This window comes from Beta vulgaris, chromosome 1 (assembly GCF_026745355.1).
Source record: "Beta vulgaris subsp. vulgaris cultivar EL10 chromosome 1, EL10.2, whole genome shotgun sequence".
NCBI classification, from domain to species: domain Eukaryota; kingdom Viridiplantae; phylum Streptophyta; class Magnoliopsida; order Caryophyllales; family Amaranthaceae; genus Beta; species Beta vulgaris.
In genome coordinates, this window is record NC_079202.1 from 35,848,839 (window position 1) to 35,869,142 (window position 20,304).

The 20,304-nt window shown below is 36.7% G+C and overlaps 2 protein-coding genes across 2 annotated transcripts; both read right to left on the reverse strand.

The window, feature by feature from the left end:
* Positions 1–1,793: 1,793 nt before the first annotated feature.
* Positions 1,794–2,420, reverse strand: LOC104897353 (uncharacterized). The gene has a single exon (XM_010684214.1). The coding sequence runs from the start codon at positions 2,418–2,420 to the stop codon at positions 1,794–1,796; it is 627 nt and encodes a 208-aa protein (XP_010682516.1).
* Positions 2,421–12,214: 9,794 nt separating this feature from the next.
* Positions 12,215–19,616, reverse strand: LOC104896016 (cellulose synthase A catalytic subunit 2 [UDP-forming]). The gene is made up of 14 exons (XM_010682689.4): positions 18,913–19,616; positions 18,229–18,424; positions 17,887–18,119; positions 17,665–17,767; positions 17,394–17,574; positions 16,404–16,670; positions 15,975–16,320; positions 15,732–15,869; positions 15,505–15,630; positions 15,202–15,414; positions 14,813–15,107; positions 14,296–14,492; positions 13,866–14,216; positions 12,215–13,340 (listed from the first exon to the last, which is right to left on the reverse strand). The coding sequence occupies exons 1-14, from the start codon at positions 18,991–18,993 to the stop codon at positions 12,759–12,761; spliced, it is 3,309 nt and encodes a 1,102-aa protein (XP_010680991.1). The 5' UTR covers positions 18,994–19,616; the 3' UTR covers positions 12,215–12,758.
* Between the last annotated feature and the right edge of the window lie 688 nt (positions 19,617–20,304).

Here is a 20,304-nt window from a genome sequence, read left to right on the forward strand (position 1 = left end):
CATTATCTTCATTGTACAGGCCTGCTTGGTAACTGAACCGCCTTTAAATGAATTGATTTTTTTTATTTATACTATTAGATTTGAAGTTAAACATATTTATACTCTTAATCTATTAATAAATGGCCCAATACAATATCTTAATTGCACGGGGCCTCCTTGACAATTGGACCGCCACTGAGAGAAAGGAGAGTGTCACATTTGCAAAGTCTTATAATCATGCTCATGCTATTCAATCTTGAATTTGTCGTATAAGAGATCGCCTACTTTCAAATTAAAATTAGGCAATGGTAAGCCCAATATTAAAAAGAGAATTAGCCCAATAGTGACTATGTTAATTTCTTTCAGTGACTAGTTTAATCCATTTAGTGACTAGGTTTACTTTTATATTAAAATTAGACCGTCTCTTTTAATAATTTTTGTTCAATCTTACTTGATGCATAAGCTTGACTGATGAACAATCAGCCATATACTGTCAATAATCTTTTAAAATTATAATTATTGAGATTAGAATATCATGCCATCAATTCTTACCTCTAAAACATACTATTATGATACTATTCTAAAGCGTAGGATCAGATTAGATCATATCAAAACAAAATAAATTTAGTAAATAACAAAAGGTTACTATATCAAATTAATTTGACAGGTTGTTTTGATGTATTAACATTCACTTGACTCTTTAGAGGCTCGAACAACCACTATTTTAGAAGTGAGTGGCTTCGAGCAGGGCAGATTATCTGCACAGAAGCACCAAGTTAAGATCATATTAGTCATCCCAGAACAAATTATATGCTATTGCCTGCTTATTCACAGAGTTGCTACAAGAGTGCAGTCCAATTCTACTATGTAGCTATCAACTAACTTGAAAACCGACAGATAGATATTCGGTATTTTGAGATGAGCAAAACAAGTCTATGAGTTAAGAGTGCTGAAAATATCACCTGGATAACATCATTATTGGTCCATAGCTAAAGGCAAGTTGAATATATCCTTTGCGGGAGAAGACAGTTAGTTAATTATGTGCTGCTCAGTATCAGTGTATATTGGTCTCAGATATTCTTACTTCCTAAGATGATTATTAGACCACAAATGACAATGGATGCTTATTATGAGGAACTTGACTCCTGCTGCTACTGACGGTTAGCTTGATTGTACCCTTGGGAACAACAAATGCCCCGGTAAAGCTGATCACGAGATAAGAGACCGGTTTGAGACACAACACCCTTAGGCCCATTTTTTCAAATGTGGCCATGAACAGGATGTTGGCTGAGCTGCCACCATCCACCAGGATGCGGTGAACCATCGCAGTTGAGATCTGCATAGAGACTACCAAGGGGTCATCATGAGGGTAAATGATCCCCTTGGCGTCCTCTGATGTGAATGCTACTGACAGCATGGTTGGTGGTGCGGGCCACTGTCCTGTGTTGTTGTAGCTCACCTGGTGCCTTACCTACTTTAGGTTGGCTTTAGCACCATGTATATTTCCTCCGTGTGCTGGCCCTCCTAAGATGACGTGTATCTCAATTATTTGTTCTTTCACCGGCTTCCTCTTGCCGTCCTCTTCCCTGGGTGATTCCTCCCGATCTGTCCTTGCTTGGTACTGTTTAAAATACCCTCTTCATACCAAATCCTCGATGCCGTCTCTCATATCTTCGCAGTCGTTTGTGATGTGACCGTAATCCCTGTGTAAATCATACCATTCGACTTATCGCGTCCTTTATAGAACATCTTCCTAGGCCGCTGCCATTTGTTGTCCTTCTTGTGTAGCTCATACATTTCGACCCTGGACATTGTCAAAGGAGTGTAATTGTGATAACAGTTGGATCGCCCTTCCTGTCCCCCTTCATAGAGTTACTCTCCTCCTTTCTTCTAGATCCATCCGACTTTTTGTCTTTTCGGTATTTTCCCTCGTCCTTATCTTTCTCCTTTCTGTCTCCCTCGGATCGCTTTGCAGTTGCCGCCTTGTTGAACACCTCTCCCCTGATAAACTCATTGGCCTTACCCAGGACTTCAGTCAGGTAATTAGTTAACTTCTTAAGACCCAGGTAGCTTCTAAAGGCAGTTCCTTCCTTCAAACCAGTCATCAGTGCTAGGACTGCGACCTCCTGCTGCAGGCTGGGAATGGTGACGGCTTCAGAGTTAAAACGACCTATATAATCCCTCAAGCTCTCTTTTTCTCCTTGCTTGATAGACATCAGCTCGTCGGTGGTTTTCTCCCTGCGCTTGTTACTAACGAAGTGCATCACAAACATGGGCGTAAGCTGCCGAAAGTCAAAGACAGTTGCCGGTAGTACGCTTTTGAACCAGGTATGGGCCAGGGCAGAAAGAAAGGACGGAAAAACTTTACACCAGACGGAGTTAGTATCGGTATATAGCAGTATGTGTCCTTCATATGCAGAGATGTGATCCTGCATGTCCATCTTACCGTCATACTTGCATGCCGGCATCTTGATTTTCTCCATGGGCTCTTGGAGTATGGCCGTCAATAAATCCGAAGAGATATTGGTGCTCTTTGTCGGACATATTCACTTTCTCTTTAGGCTGAGTTGATTGCTGAATCTTAGTGTAATAGTCTTCCTCTTCGCCTCCTTCCCCTATAGGCTCCGTGGGGGTCTTGGAATTCCCACCCTGACCCTGATCATTCGGGCTTTGGTCACCCTGTCAACCCGTTACGAGAGAACGCATCTTTCTCATAGGACCGTGGGGCCTATTTAGGGGACGCTTGCCGATATGATTGTTCAGTGGAGTTTGACTCGTCATGGATTGGAAGACCTCCGCGGCACTCTTGAGGTGTTCAGGACTGAACATATCCTGGAGCGTCTCAAACATGTTGGGTTGAGGGGTCTCATTGGCACCTTTCCCCTTATCAACAGGTGGCTTGGAAGATCCTACCATCGGTTGCGGAGTTGGGAAACCATGTGGTGCCTTGCTAGAGGAGTGTTGTTTTCATCCGTTTTCGGCATCCCGAAAGTTGCTTAGGATCTATAAGGCTGGTATGCTGGCAAAGTTGTGGCTTGAGACTAAAGGTATAGTTCTCCCCTCCTTCTAGCGCCAATTGTTCTGGTATAGAATAAATGTTGATGGAGTGAACCAGTATCCTTCAAGTGTGTAAGCCGGTTTGACGTCCTGCAAGACAGAACATGTAAACTAACCTCAGGGGTTGATCCGAGGAACGCCCCTCCGATACCTAAGTCAATAAAGGGTAATAGCCGGTATATCTCAGATATAGTATATTAGTGTATGTGAACGTACCTTATGACTCAGATCAAGGGGTATTCATAGGAACCGGCAGTGTCCTTGTTAGGATAGGACATTGCTTCAATTGGTTGGATAGAATTCTATCCTCTTTAATACTTATCTTCAGGCCCATAGGCGCATTGAGTAAGCATTGGATCAGACTCAGGCCCATCTGAGAATGGCCCAAGTTAGGAACACTGTCAAGGTATCCCAGTAAGGTTGGCATGACATAGTCAACGACCTTCATATATATGAGTTGACCATGACGGTCGTTAACGGTTCATCAGGACCACTATGGAACATAGACAGCCCCCATACAGTTTGAATGTGACATGTGGTGTAATACCCCCAAATTTCTCTCTTTTTAAAGAATATATTTTAATATAAAACACTTGAGAAACTTGAGAGTATTACCGCCACGTGATAACGTTAAAGGCTAAAACTACTAACTACTAAATTAACAATGCAGCGGAATTAATAATAATAACTTCTCTTTATTGATAAATAAAAATTACTGTTTCAACTATGATAAAGGAAAATATAAAATAATGACTACTAAACTAAGCTATGTAGTACTCCTCACTAGCTCCCCCATATGTAGTATGCATCAATCGACCTGAAAAATCTGCTCACCAAAAGGATCATCACAGGGAAAAAAGCCATAAAACAAACAAAACAAAATGCGTGTTAGTAAAATACTGAGTACATGTATACGCGGAAATTTAAATACTTTACTAAACATTCAAAATACTCATATAAACCTTCCTTGGATATTTGAAATAACTTGTATAAATTCCTTGGATACTTGTATAATATAAAGTATATAACTTTAATAAAACTCCTTTTCCTTGCCTAGGTACCTTTTCTAAAGTGTGCACACCCCCCAAGTTTAGTATTCCTTAATGAGTCTATTACGAGGGGAACTACCTTGTCCACATGACTTATACAAAAAGTACATGGGTGAAATATAATAGCTATCGTTCTTGCTAATAAATAACAAGCCGTGGCCTCTTTATAATTGTGATCATAAAAAATCATATAACTAAGAAAAATCTTTCGGAAATAATCCTCCTTTATAAGAATAGTAATTCTTTTATAAAACTTTAGCCATATAAAGGCATATAAAATATATAACTTGTTCATGAGATAATCTTGAAAGATCTGATCTTATTGATCATACATGAAATAATAATTTTCATGATAATACTAATATGAATAGTAATAATAATTATGCTAATATAATTAGGTAGGCATATAACAAGATAGATACTTGAGCTTTGAAAAAACTAATGATACTAACATACTAGTGTAAGCTAATACCCATGACAATATTGACAAACAAAATTCAGTAAAACTGCCGCACCAAGTATCTAACAACCATGTATACTAACAACCATGTATACTGAACATTAGTGATCACCTACTATTAGGCTATTTCATAATTCCGTAATTCCGTTATTAGCGTCAGTAGCGGTGAATACCAAAACATAACTCATACAACAAGACTATCCTTTCCTAATTACTATAATCACATGAACACACCTAGCCTTCTTATCTTTTAAATTGATATAATACCAAAACATATTAGTGTAGATAAAAACAACTCTTATTCTTAAACAGTAACAACTTGCACGTATTATTCCAAAATTACATCATTCATAGTTAACTCAACTGAAACATAAAACATGTTTTTTAATCCAAATGACCAACTTAGAAACATGATACTACACATGCCAAATATATATTAAGAATCTACATATACACGCACCTTGAATATTAATAACTACTCGGGAAAAGAGAAAAGGTAGGCTAAGAGGGAGAGAGAGTTTAAACTTGAGAAAAGAGATTTATTTCTCAAATTTGGTGTGAAGAATATGATGCGTGGAGACCCCTATTTATACTAGTTGGGTAAATAGGATAAGAATAGGAATATGAACTAAAAGTTAGATTTTTGTGAAAAGATAATTAATTTAGCTAGGATACACTATCTTTTATGATAATCTAGTTAGAATAGAGGAGTATTCCACAAGATAAATAGTCTAAATGCTAAATTAACCAAAAGATAAAACAACCAAAATAACCAAAAGGTAAAAACAAACAAAGTATCTCTAAAATCCTAGCCTCCCTTACCCCTTCTTCATCAATTAGGGGGCTGCCATGGATGTTTTCATCCATGGTAAGCCCCTTTTTCCCTTTTATTTTCAGTTTTTAGTTCATTTTCTTGTTTTGTTCAATAAATTAGTATCTCTTTATGAGATTTTCTCAAACCCTTTTATGGGGTTTTTAGTTTCTGTTTTGGAAATCTCCTTCTCCCCTATGGGAGTTGTGAGTATAGTTCTTTTGTTTTTAGGTATGAGAAATTATTCTCATTGGTTGAAATTCGAGATTCAACCTGAAGAATTAGGGTTTCACAACTTCTGTAAAATTATGGAAGACTATTGGAGTACGTTAATCCCAAAATTTCCGCATCTGCAGATCGTATGCCGAACCAGAGCGAACTCACAGATTGCATTGCTTCAGATGAAGATTTTTATTAAGGCAAAATTAAGTCAAATCTGCGATGTTTACATTTCTAGGGTGATATGTATTTCTATTAGAATTTTATGTTTTTCAAAAATGACTTGTAAGTGCCGTTTGGCGAAATATTAACGAAATCCCTTTTCTTTCTTTAAAAAAAAAAAAAAAAAAAAACAAACAAAGTAACTTACTTTTGATAGCTTCCTGGCGTGAGCTGCGGAAGCTTTCATTTTTTTTTTTTTTTTTTTTTTTTTTGTAAATCTTTTGGATTTTTTTTATAAAAAATATCTTCTAACTACTTGCATTACAAGTTGTAAACTTAGGCCCAGTATATAATTTGGGCTAGAATTTATTTGAAAACCCATAATTTAATACAAAAGCCTATTTAAAATAATAAAACCTTAATAATTAATAGAAGTCTTTTTAGTATATAAAACCTTTTAAAATTATAACTAATAACTTACTAAAAATACGAAGTATTATATATGGAGGTGATTAGATTTGGATTACTCATTTACATATCTCATGTAAATGTATTTAAGTATTACTGAATTCAAGCTCTTTGGTTAGTTGGTCTTATATAGTACTTACTACTGAGTTTTTGCTTCACACAATTGCTTGTATGCAGTTCCGTTTTTTGGGGGCGGGGGGATTTACATTCCTAATTTGCTTAGCTTTAACTGCAGTTATTTATCCAAAATTCACAATATTTGGATTTTGGACAAATGGAAACATGTTCTATTGAGGAACATCATCAATTTCACCGTTTTTATTAAAAAATAATACTTATGACATAGTGAAAGTCAATTTATGATTCAGTCTAGGGCAAAACTTACAACACAAAGCAAGGGAAGTTGAATAATCGGAAAGCTTGTTTACTAAAATTTTGCAAACAACTAACATTAATAGAATAATTGCTTATTGTTGCGGTGGTATTTCTGTCGTTTTACTCATACGCAACAAAATATCACATAAAAAGAAGTGAAAGTATTGGGTCAGACGGGCAGAGCCCAATACATCAAAACCATTATTGGCCTAGGTTTGCATAAGCCAAAGCCTCCCTGTCATCTTCCCCACTCAACGTCTCGCGAGAAATGCTTCAACAACACAGTCTGTCTCCCTTTAATTCTGGGGCAATTGTATGTTTTTTATGTCCAATGACTCCAATCTGGTAGGCATAAATGACAATTTTGTCGATGTTGTTTTCCAAGAGATACAAAAAGATAGTTCAGAGCAAGCTTTCTTCTTGATCAATTCATGGAACAGGGCTATCTCGCCAGCTTCTCCATTGGCCCATATATCTTGGGGGATTCTCAGGTTTGTATTCATCTGGTGTATGGCAAGATGGGTGTAATCTGAAAACAATCAAGAAGAAGCTAATTAGGAAGGCTCTTGACATGATTCGCAAGATGGGAAGGACAAGAAGGATGTTGAGAAGTCTGCTGAGGATGATGAGAAGAAGGGTCAGTAATGACATTATGGTAAAGCAAGATGAATATGGCTTGGAGGAAAAACCAGGGCTTTGAATTTTTTCAATTGGGTATTGATATTTTTCAGTTAGGTATTGTTTTGTTTCAGTTGGATTTTGTTTTGTTTCAGTTGGTGCTTTGTTAGTGTTTCAGTTAGTTCTTGTTGTTATTTCAGTTGGTGTTTAATATGTTTCAGCTGCTCTTATTTTTCCTTTCATTCAGTTGGTGCTTTGTTGGTGTTTCAGTTAGTTCTTGTTGTTCCTTCAGTTGGTGTTTTATATGTTTCAGTTGGTGCTTAAAAAAATTTGAAACCAACTGAAAAAAACTGAAAAAAAATGAAGAACTACCTGAAAAAAAATGAAGACTACCTGAAAAAAAATGTAGACTACCTGAAAAAAATAAAGACCAACTGAAACCCACGTGCGTCTAACTGAAGCACAAGTGCTTCTACCTGATGTCGTCCGACCAGTTTATTGTGTCAGACGAGTCTGATACAATACCTTCTCTAAAAAGAATTGGTAGAATATAAAATAAAGATATTGTTGCAGTTTTGGCCTAAAACCGCAGCAATATAGCGTCAACAAGAAAATTTTTGAAAAAAAAGTTGACTATTTGACCAGACATATTGCTGCGGTTTTTGTTAAGAACCGTAGCAATATATTAAAATAATATATAAAAAAACATTTTAATAATATTTGATGCGGTACTTGACAAAAACTACAGCAATATCATTAAAAAATATTTAAAAAGTATATAAGGCGTGTCAGTTAGTGTTTTTTTCCCTCCTCTCATCTTTCCTGTTTCAGTGCCTCTTTCTTCTCACTCCTCTGCCTTTTCCTTCTCTTTCCTCTCACTCCTCTCATCACCATCGCAATATCCTCTCAGTCTTTCCTCTTCCTTCCCATTCGATTCTCCTTCCACTTTCGCTGAAAATCGTCGAGTCTCACACTCACTCCTCGAAAACATCGTCGATTCTCCTTTGAATCTGCGTTTCGTGTCATCAAGACTGCCAGCTGTAGCGGTTCCTCGACATCCGTGAATGGCTGATATGTCACATTTGTATATAGTTTTTAGATGCATTTTGATTGTATTTAGAACTCCTTTTAGAGCATTTAGTTGCATAATATCATGAATTACGTAAGTTGTGCTCTACTACTTCCCGTTTGCATGTTTCGATGTTTTTCAGGTTATTTTGATGAAAATTGATTATGATTATCTAAGATCAAGCCTATTAATCATTGAAGATGAATATATCTTGCACAAGAACCATAATGTATTCGTCTAGGACAATTTCGAGTTAGAATAAAGCAAAGAGTTAGTGAAAGAAGTGCCAAAATTGACATCTATTTACTATTTTGATCATAATGTTTGATATAAAATTTATAATCAAGAAATTCTAGTTGAGTTGGAAACTAGACTTCAATGGCTTTTCAATGATAGGTCACACGCTCCAATCCAACTTCTGGTTTGAGAGATACAACCTTGGCAAGTTGACGCAAAATCGCGGTTTTCTCGCCCGGTGGACCAGGCAGTTTCGCCCGACATGGTGAAATGAAATTTTCACCAGGATATAAGGCATGTTAGCCCGGTTAACCGGGCGAAAAAGGAACCAAAATCACTTGCGCGCCCGACCGGGCCGAGTTACCCGGTTGACCGGGCGGAATTGTTTCTTTGTCGTAGTTTGAGAATCACCGTCGCCCGACCGGGCGGTTTTTCGGGACGGTTAATTTTGCATTTTTTAGCCGGTAAAAAGTATAAATAGGTTTTTAGTATTTTCGATTAGACTATCTTATTTTCTGCGTTTTTATAAACACTTAGTTTTTCTCTCTCTGGCTTTGTATGAACTTTTACCTTTGAAGATTATAGGGATCGTTGATTTCATTTTCATTGTTCTTCAATCATTCGATATTCCTGTTTACTTTGTTTAATTTTATGAACTCTTCTAGTTGCATTATTTTTATTAAGTTTATTATTGTCATGAGTGAGTAGTCTTGTTCTAGGGCTTAGAGAGGGAAGTTATGTTTATACCTTTTTTATTGTGGTTTAAAGTTCTTCGTTATTTGGATTGAAATAGAATTATTCCTATTGGTTTGTTATACTTGTTTAATTCATGTAATAGCGCAATATCATGAGTTATGTTTAGCTAATAAGAATTAGAATCGAAAGATCGTATTCATTAGAGGCTTGTTACAATAGGTAGGTTTGATTATGTTGAGCGACCGTACTGGTATATGTTAATCTAAGAGTTGTTAATGTCTGACCAAGGATTAAAGAAATACTCTAATTATTCGAACCTCAATCCAAGTATTGTTGAACTATATTGTAGTGATTAAATTGGTATAAGTATGGTGGACCGATCGATTGTCCTAGATTTTTAATTATTTGATAAACTTCCATCTTTTCGTGTTCTAGTTTGTTCTAGTTTAGTTATTAATTCTTCAATCAATTTCCTCTCCTGAAGTATTTAAATAATTAAGCATAAATCTGTAGAACTCCTCTCCCTGTGGATCGACCCGTATTTGTCAGTTTCTGCTAAACAGACACTATGCACTTGCGGTATACTTTAAAACCCATCAATGGCCGGTTAAAACATCGTCGATTCTCCTTCGAATCTGCGTTTTGCCTCATCAACACCGCCAGTTGTAGCGGTTCCTCGACATCCATGAATGGTCGATTCGTCGCTGATTTCGTCGAGAGTTCTTCTTCGTCGGTCGTTCGAAGCCCGGTGTTTGTCCTTCGAACCAGACAAAGGTGAAGCTCCTTCGGCGGTTCTTCGGCTTTAGATCCCTTTTTTTTCTTCTTTTTTTTCCTTTAGATCTAAACTTATGTATTTTTTCTTTATTTATTATTTTAATTTTCGATTTAGACCTAACCTTCTGTATTTTTTATTTTAATTTTCGATTTAGACCTAAACTTCTGTATTTTTTATTTTCTTCATTTTTTTAATTTTTTGATTTAGATACGATGTTTAGGATTGTCTTCAGTTGATATTTTATGAATTTCAATGTTCTTGGTCTATATTCAAATACATCTTTTGGTCTACATTCCTTGAATGAGCTTTGATTTAGGTTATGCTTATGTTGTATTTTCACTGGTTGATCTGGTGTTTTAGTTACCTTTAGTTTTTATTGCATTTTAAGTATTCTTAACATTGAAGATTTTAATTTTTTTAAAAATTTTTTTTTTTTGAAAAAGTGCACATATTGCTACGGGTTTGGCCCGAAATCGCAGCAATAGATGTACTTTTTGAATATTAAAAAAATAGATATTGTTGCGGTTTCGGCTAGGCACCGCAGCAATAGGTTGCCGCAGCAATAAGTAGTTTCCTATTGTTGCGCGGCCAAAACCGTCGCAATAGGCCATTTATGACCGCAGCAATTAGCATTTATTCTACTAGTGTAACTTCGGGTTAACCTTCTAAAATATTATTGTTCCAATTTAAGTTTTAATTGAAACGAGTTCTAATAGTTCCAAGATTGTTCAAATCAATGATCACATGAGATTATCAAATTAATTAATATCGAATTTAGTTTCTTGGGCAATTTATAAGGTGCACCTGGGTGTATCATGAATTTTTAAATTTTTTTGAAATTATGTTATGAGATATAATCATAATTATATAAAGTAGTCTTGCTTTAGTTGCTTAGCATCTATAAACATTTCTAACTTGATAAAACTTTGTTTAGAGTCTACTCTCAAGTAAAAATGGCCATTATTTATTGAAGAGGTTGTAAGGAATATGGCTTAAGACTTCTAGAGTTTCAAGGTTCTTTTAATTATTAGTAAGACAAAAATTCTCAGAATCCACTTTTTATAAGCAACTTTTTGTGAGAAACCACGTTTTATAAATTTTTGAGCACAAAACTACAATTTAAAAATTTCTTTTACTATAAGCCACCACTTGCCGAATTCCGAACATAAGCATAAAGTTTTTGGCATTAATCATCACGTGAAAAGCACTTGAGGTCATTAAACACCATTTTCAACTTCTTTCTTTCCTTTTGTTCCCATTTCAACCCTACATCGAGAATGAATTGAGGAAGAAGTCGAGAATAATGGTAAGAAAAGGGAAGAATGGGCCTGAAAATGGCATTTAATGACCTCACATGCCTTGTGCATGAATTGATAGATGGTGGTGACGGTAATGAACTTGTATATATATTTGCGGCATAAGTTCGTCAAAAATGTTCATATGATAAAGCATTTAAATATTGACAAGAAATTTATAGGAAAAAGGCCCTCCTAATAAGAGATGGGAAAAATATACTTTTGACATTATCATGTAACCTTTTTTTTGGGGGGGGAGGGGGGAGGCAAATTACACAATCTAATTAACATAAGCACCATTTATTTCCCGCTTACCAATCAAACCATTAGCTCAGTAATTGTAATTTTTCTCGTCCCAACAACACTTGGTGGAAGAGACTAAGGTTAGCATATTTTTAAGTATAGTATTTTTTAAATGGTTAGAAGATCTTGTTGAAACCTCAACTATCACAGTTTCTTCGTTTGACATTTTTTAGTTGGGTGTTTGAGAGTAGAAGGGAGGATAAGGAGATTCTTACTCTCAAACACAACATTTGGCAAGATTCATTTCAAGACCTCAAAAATCTAAGGTAATACTCTTGTCAAATAACCAAATACTACTTAGCTTAATTTCAAGTATAATTTTGGAAATATTGATTTAAAACAGAGAAAGTAGGAAAGAAGTTATCGGTTTGTGAGCAAAAATCGTATGTGTGCTCATTGTCTCACTCTCCATTAATGGCCATTTAGACTAGCTACGGACCTGTGGTACGTACTTGCAATAGTTGATGTAAGTACATTTTCCCACCATGAAAATCAACTATAAGCCAACCCAGAAAGATAAGAAAAAACACTACTACCATCGACCATCGTTCTATAACTCCAAGACTTTGAAAGTACACAACGAAAAGAGAAGAAATAAGCAAGCAATAATTCTATCCATATTCTGCAGATCATAATCGAAATTGAAAAAATATTCAAGTGGTAATTTCGTATAAACAGTAAGTGAGAACACTTTATTGATACACTAATCCGAACAAAATAATAACAATATAAGAGTAATACGCTATCAACTTCACAGTCTAAAGAAACCCAAAAATAAATAAAAAATTGGTCCTTGTGTAATCACAAAACTACAGAGTGACACAACATTTGAAGTCCCTTATTAACAAGGGAGGGCATATAAATGATGGATTACCAACTTTTCTTTAAAAGAACTCCTTTATGTTCATGGGGATTACAGAAATGCCCTGATATCAATAATCCCTCAACTTGACGCACAAATAACAACGTGTATCAAAAGAATGAATCAACATGTTTTCTGATAACAAATTTTTCAGTGTGTCAGCTTCCCAGCTTTATCTACACAATAACACAATCTGATTTTTCTCCTTCGATGATTGCCTTTTTCAACAACATAGTTGTGGCTCTTGCATTCTGCAACTTTCCCAATATATATTTCTTTTTCTACACACAAAATTCTTCATAACCACCAAAATTTTTGCTGTACTAATCACAATCCAACCCACAAACTTCTAGTACAATACCGCCTCTGGCTGTGAACGGGTTTATTCTGACCCAGAGAAGAGAGAAAATCGAGGCGAGTAAGATAGACCAGACGATGATGATTGTGGGAAGACGGTCTTGTTTTCCCATCATACCCTTGAGGAAGGGGTAAAGATGCATGATGACCCACAAGGCAAAGAAGAGCCTACCGAAGAGCGGGCCCCATGACTCGTACCCGTTATTGATGGCGTCTGATATACCAACTATAACCCCAATGATGTTTATGATGAGCAAAGTCATGGGTGGGATCAAGAGGGAAGTCCACTTAAATAAGTAAAGATCGGAGAATTCTCCGTCATCTGCTGCTTTGGAAGTGACAGTAAAGTTCGTGTCCACACCAGCAAGAACCTTTAGGAGACCTTGGAAGAGGGCAAAAAGATGAGAAGATACACCTCCAATCACCCAAAATTGTTCGTTCCTCCACCAATCATCAATTTGAACATGCCCCCATTGCATTTCGAGGACACTTGTTACCGCAATGAAAATAAAGAGGCCCATAAACAAAAGACTGGCATAGCTGCTGATCTGCAGATCACAACACAATAAGCAAACCATTAGACTAGCAGACTCAAAAACCATTTGACAATAGAAGATATGGGAAGGAAAACTTGACCAAATTGTAGTGCAGTATGGTTGAGGACGAGGCCATCAATCAGATGCAGTGCACAAAATAATTGTCACCATCCCACAATAAGTCTAGGTCAAGTGAACAGAAACATTACCACCATGCCTTGTTATCAGTTGAAATTTCCTTTTTTTTTATTTGGGGGTAGGGGGTTAAGAATTGATACCAAGAGGGAGACACTAACTAATTTATCCCTCACTCTTATTATCAGTTGGAACTTACAATGTGCATTCAACATGAACTATACAGGAGTATCAAGGTCCTAGAAAAATCAGTTTTAAGTAAAAAAGTATGCCAGTCTTTTGAGACAAAGTAAGATAGAAGCTAAAAGTCTACAACAACCAAAGAAGTGCGAAGGAGAAGTACAAGAGGTGCACAAAAACTTTTTCCGAAAAAATTTGAAGTAAAAACAAGCCTGAAATTACCTCAGGAACAATGAACTTCCCGGTGAGAAGACAGACGGCTGGGAGAGTACAGTAGATTAGCAACGGAATGGATGTCAATGGATACACAACGGAGGCAATATAAGAGAACCGCTCAAGTGGTTTGAGACCACTGTTATACGCATACCAAATGGGGCAGTGTTTGCTCAACAAAATTTCTACTGATCCCAATGCCCACCGAAGAACTTGGTGGAGACGATCAGAAAGATTAATGGGAGCAGACCCTTTAAAAGCAGGTCTTTTTGGCATGCAGTATACTGACCTCCAACCATGGCAATGCATTTTAAAGCCAGTCAAGATATCTTCTGTGACTGAACCATAAATCCAACCAACCTGATTTCGAGAAAACATGGTTAGAGGAGACAGACCTATGCAAACACTTATCAAAAACATAATGAAAGTATAGCTTTACCTCTTTTCCCCATTCAGATTTATCCTCGTACCCACAGCTGATAACATGGATGGCCTCCTTCAAAGACGATGCTTCACTTACCCCGTGAGGGATTCCACCATCCTCCATAAGTGTTGAAGCTATGAAGACTGGGGACTGACCAAATTTCTTCTCGAATTTCACTTGGGGCATAAGAGCGGACTTTTCATTATCAATTCCTGCAATGAATATACAGAACAATGAGATCAGCAGGTTGAAGAAAATAATTGCCAAATATAGAAAGATTTAGTCAGAGGCAACTGCTTTGGTGTGTTTACAAAATACTCCCTCTGTCCTAGATTCTTTGCAAGGATAAACAATCACCATATTATAAGAATAGTCAGATTTGCGAAAAGATTCACTGCAACTTCATACTATTTGTATATATTCCTAAGCTCATCTTTCTCATATATGAGGTTTGTAAGTAGAAAACAATTTACTTATTGCATTATGAATATGCGGAACTTCTGAAATGGAGGTAGTGTAAAATTTAGCTCACCTTCAATTCCTTCTTCAATGTTTTCAAGAGCATGTATTTGTGTGGATGAATCCTTGTTTTTGGACTTCTTTTTGCTTTCCTTGAGCTTGTTATTCTTGTTCTTTGATTTTTGGCTCTTCTTTCTGGGTCCACAGCAGAAGCAGCAGAAACACCATTTTGGCCAGCAATTACAAGTTTTGCCAATGGGCTTCTTCTGTTTTGGGGCATCATACCCATAAAGTGCCTGTCTTCTGAAAACACAACCTGTCCCGACATATATTGGTCCTTGGATACCATCCAATCCTTTCATGTTGATCTGTTACGAGAAACAAAAAAGAAGACGAAATATTAACCCGAATCACAAGTACTAGTAATCCATTTTTCGTTTGTGAGGCGAGGATGCTACTTACATCAAAGAAAACAACATTACGGTTAGAGTATCGATCGTGCCTATCAATGCCATCAAACCTCTGAGGGAACTGTACATAGCATATTTTCTTCCCTGAAATGGGATCCATCATGAAGCACATGGCTTCACGAAGAGCCTTACTGTTGTTAATGTAGTGATCACAATCCACGTTAAGTAGGTATGGTGCATTTGACAGAACAGCTGAAACTCTAATCTGTAATAGAGTAGAAAATTAGACGGATTTTATATTTAAAAAAAGCTATTTTCACGACGAAGACAATTTCAAACTGAGAGAGAGACTTACCAAGGAATTCATGGCACCAGCTTTTTTGTGGTGATCAAATCCAGGTCTCTTCTCACGAGAAACATAAACAAGTTTAGGCAGCTCATTTCCATCCAAGTCACGCACACCATTTTGGCCAAGGAAAACCTGTCAGACATTAGAAAATATGTCATGAAAATGTAAGTACAATTGAGTGTTGGGGGGGGGGGGGGGGACCGGAAACTTCAAACAATCTTATGTCACAGCACCTGTATCATTCCAGGATGATCCCTAACATTGTTTCCAGGCCATGGGGTTCCATCTTGCATAGTCCAACCCTCCTCAGGAACTTTCTGTGCCATGGAAACCAGCCCATTTATCCGGACTTTAAACTCTTCATAGTCTCTCTGAAATTTCAGCAAACACAATAAAATATATAAGTAAAAGTTGGACATGTTTGCAAAATAAATCGCGTTGCAAGGATAAAGCATATAAGGCCACGATCTACCAACCTTCATGGCACGACGCTCCCTGACAAATGCAGGATGCACTTTATCTTTAAGATAATCAACCTTCTGAGAGAAATACCATTCAGGAGCACGAGGTTCGATTTGGTACTTCTTGCTAAACGGAACCCATTTTCTTGCAAACTCAGAGGTCTCAGAAAGTGCTTCAAAGGTAAGCATAGCTGCACCATCATCTGAGACATAGCATGAAACCTTGTCCACTGGGTAGTCCACAGCAAGAATGGAAAGAACTGTGTTTGCTGTAATAAGTGGAGGTTCCTTCAAAGGGTCGACAGTAGACACAAATATATCAACCGGCGCTAACTCAGACGGCTTGCCTTCCTTCTCATACCTGATTAGAATTTTTGGTTTACAACTCAGTACAGAATGAGACACATGACAGAAGAGATGTAGCAATAGAGGAGAGAGAAGTACCTTAGTGAAAGCCTATCGAGATAAGTTTCCCGTTCGATGGGTTGCCATTTCGGAAACTGATCCAAAATCCACGACATAGCAAACCAAATTTCACAAATGACTGATAACAACCACAGTGCAAATGCATCATTAACTGGGTGGAGAATTCTATAGTGAAAGAAGAGACCCAGAACTACAAGACGAAGAATGATGACAATCCTGTAGGGATTGATCTTGCTTGATGAAATAGGTAGTTTTCTTGAGAGTGGCTGCCTTCCTTCATCCATCCTTCAGTAATAGAATAAATGAGCATTGTTAGAATTGGTATATAAAGGCCATGAGCTTCCTAAAGCATTCTGCATATGCATGTATATTACATTTTCCTGTTTTCATTGTACAAGGATGCTAGCAGAGTTTCTTTTTGCATGTCTACTTTTGGTTAGCCAATGCTATAAACATGAATGGCACATGAAGAAGGTCGAGCTACCAACTTAGAGGAAGTATTAAGAATATTCACTTTAAATCCAGAAAGCTCATATTGTGGCATGTTTTTTTTAACTATATTAGTGCTGGTACTGCAAGTTTTAACTTTATTAGTGCTGGTACTGCAAGTTTTAAAATTTTCTAACGCACAAGAAAGTACTCTATTCCGAACACAAAGCATAATGACATTGAAATGATTGGTCATGTGAATTTTCACAAACATAATAGCTCCTCTAAGCTATCTATTTGCACAAGAAGCCAAAAATGTCCATCCTCCAACTAAAAAGCCCAGTCTTCTTCACGTAAATCCCAACAAATGGCTTCAGATATATAAGGCATCAATCAAGTAATGGCAAACAAGCAAATGGTCCCTTATAGCCAGCTGAATGCAGCTGGCTATGTCAAAATACTGGAAAGGAAAGTAATTGCGTGCCATGAGCTACTAACTTCAAATTTTCAGTCCTGGATCAGCATCAAAAAATAACTTAAATCAACTAGATTTATAAATCAAGGCAATGAAAATCGTACTTTGGAAGATCGGGATCCTCAGGTTCCCCTCCATCGTAGTTTCCATTCTCCCCTTGGTGTTTGACCATTTGAAGTTTGTCATTCTGCCTTCTCTTCCACTCTTCCATTCTGTCTTTCCAAGCAACACTACCATATCCATAAACAGCTAGATCTTTCTTGGGGTCCATTGGTCTAGGTGGCACTAAAGTTTACAAGACAAAAGCACGAAATTAGCGAATTCCATACAAGTTCAGAATTAATGATACTTATGCAGAATTCTAAAGGAACTTACAGGACATTGCAGAATCAGGAAATGGTACAGGATGGACTTTCTTCCCACGAGTAATAAATGGCGGGATCATTAAAGCATGTCTATCTGGGGAAATACCAGCATCCTTCATCCCAAAAGAAGAAAACGAAGTTAATAGTCACGTCTAAAAACAATTGAACCCCAAATTCACACAAACCATAACTGATTACATCAAAAATTCAGAAACATTAAAATCATTCTTACTTCTTGCCCATAAGTTAAAAGAAGCTGTTGTTCTGATGAAACGGCAGCTGGATCTAACTCTGCCGGTGTTGAAAGACCAGAGGCATTGGATGGGGCCCGGCCAACGTTGAGCCGGGAAGAAAAAACGGATTCTGCAATGTGCTGAGGGTCCCTATCCTCGCTCACATATTTAAGCTCATTTTCTATATCATCAAGGTCATCCTCATCTTCATCACCCTCAACTCTCGCACACCCTTTAAGAATCACAATTCATTGCTAATTAGCACATTTAACAACCAAATGATTCCAAAGAAAGGAAAAATGCAATTCAATAAGAACCACAACGAAGCGAAATTCAGTTACCTTTAATACGCTTGTAGCGAGTTTTGCATTGAGGGCAAGCTTGATTGCCTTCTCCTCTTTCATAGTCATAACAAGGTCTACACACAGGGAAAGCACACTCATTGCAAGCAACAAATGGCTCATCATTCTTAGTATTCTCTATCTCATCTCCACAAATTTGACAAAGCTGCCCACTCAATTCTTTCACAGATGTCACCTGTTACACGTTTTTTATGCACTTGTTTCAGAAAAAAAAAAAAAAAACAAAAGAGCTAAAAACTCACACACAGATCTACACAACCTAAATCCAGCAAAGATCATGTTATACTTTCCAGGAAATAAGGCACAAAAGCTTCACAATTGTTAAAAGTTGTATCAAATACCCAACAAATCTAGGACCTAATTGGCTGAAATTAAGAGAATACAACCAAAAAGCCGTGCAATAGTACTCAATTAGCATACAAAACATGAGTCAAAATGCAACTTAAGTACAAATACACAACAATTCAAACCCTCAACTAAAATCAGCTAAAACCTACCAAAAACTAACCGTCCAAAAATGCAAATGCAGGGAATAAATTGAGCAAATGGGTAGTTCTCAATTCGAAAAAATCATCAAATCCCAATTCAAAACTCATCAAAAGATACTGATAAAAACCCAAAAAATATATATACATACATAAAAAAAAATTTAAATAAACTTACCCTGCCAATATCATCAGCATTAATAAGAACGAACTCATTTCTGTTGTGGGAACCAGCAACTAGCCTTCCCTTTGTGTCCATTAATCACACCCTCAAAATCCCAGAAACCTCAAAATCAAAATCAATCTGAAAACTTTTTAGCCAGATTTACTTAAAAGACGCAAACCCATCAAAGATTATAGCTTTAATTTCTCATTTTCTCTCTCCTCCACAATCATTCACAAGAACTCACCATTAAAGTAAGTTTTCAGAGAGAGAAAGAGAGAGAGTGAGAGATGTGAGATGGAGAAATAACTCACACAGAAATGCCCACAATATAATATCTATGAAATTGTCGGCTCAAATTAAAAAAAAAAAAAAAAAAACCAAAAAAATAAGGTGGGTCTTTTTCTTCAATCTCTATTCTTTTATTATTTTTTGTGGTTTTTAGAGCGAGAAATAGTGATTCTTTTCTTTGTTCTTCTTTCTCCCTCTTTCTAATATTTTTATCTACCTGTAAAAAAAAAATTTGAGGAGGTGGGTATGTTTTCTTTTGTATGAATTAAATTTGGTTGAAACTTCTTGTGAAGTAAGATTAATGAATAATGGAGATTGAAAAAGACAGTGGAAAAAAGAGGGTTTTTAGAGAGAGAAAGGACGAAATTATTGCAAATGGGAGTTAAAAGAGTTTTAGAGAGAGAAAGGAGGAGAGAGAATCTAAAGTGTGTTGCTGTAATATAACAGATCTATATGTTCTGTCTCTCACTATGCAAAGATTCAACAGTTTTTACTCATATTCAACCCCCCAAAATTATAAATACTACACATATGTTAAAATACTCACTATCTCAAGTGTGTTAAATTTATGTGTTTTTTTTTTTGTTTTTGGGTGGGACCCAGGTGTGGAGGTTGGTGGTGTACTGGTGTGCCCCACCGGAAAGGGAAGCCGTCGGTGGCGGTAATATAAAGTTGGTAAAAAAAATTGAAGGGTAAAAGTGTCAAATCAGTTTGATATATGTCTTGGTTGGAAAGGTGAAAACCCTGTTTTTTGGACTTTAACTTGGCAAAATTTTGTTAGTTTTGTTGAGTGGGTGATGTTTTGTTGCTTTTTTAATATGACAAAGCAGTGTTTCACGGTTTTGGTGTGGGGCTCTGTCTGAGTGGTGTTGTCAAAGGAGAGAGAAAGATAAAAGGAAAGGAAGACAAAGAAGAGGAGAGGAGAATATGTAAGTGTAATACAGATTACAGGAGTAACTAGTAAGGGATAAGTTTCACATGTTTAACTCTTTCACTTCAACTGCTCGTGTGGAATTTGTAAGGCCTATTTTAGGTTTAAGATATTGCCACAAGCAACAAAAAAATTTAGCTTTTTGTTTGGACAAATTAATAGGAAGGGTTCTTATTATGTACGTT

Coding starts and splice junctions, on each gene's coding strand:
- LOC104897353 (XM_010684214.1), bottom strand. CDS start 2,420: ATGGACATGCAGGATCACATCTCTGCATATGAAGGACACATACTGCTA.
- LOC104896016 (XM_010682689.4), bottom strand. CDS start 18,993: ATGGACACAAAGGGAAGGCTAGTTGCTGGTTCCCACAACAGAAATGAG. Junction 18,425..18,912: donor ATGCTGATGATATTGGCAGG/GTAAGTTTATTT, acceptor AACGTGTAACAG/GTGACATCTGTGAAAGAATT. Junction 13,341..13,865: donor GGAAGTTCATTGTTCCTGAG/GTAATTTCAGGC, acceptor TGTGATCTGCAG/ATCAGCAGCTATGCCAGTCT.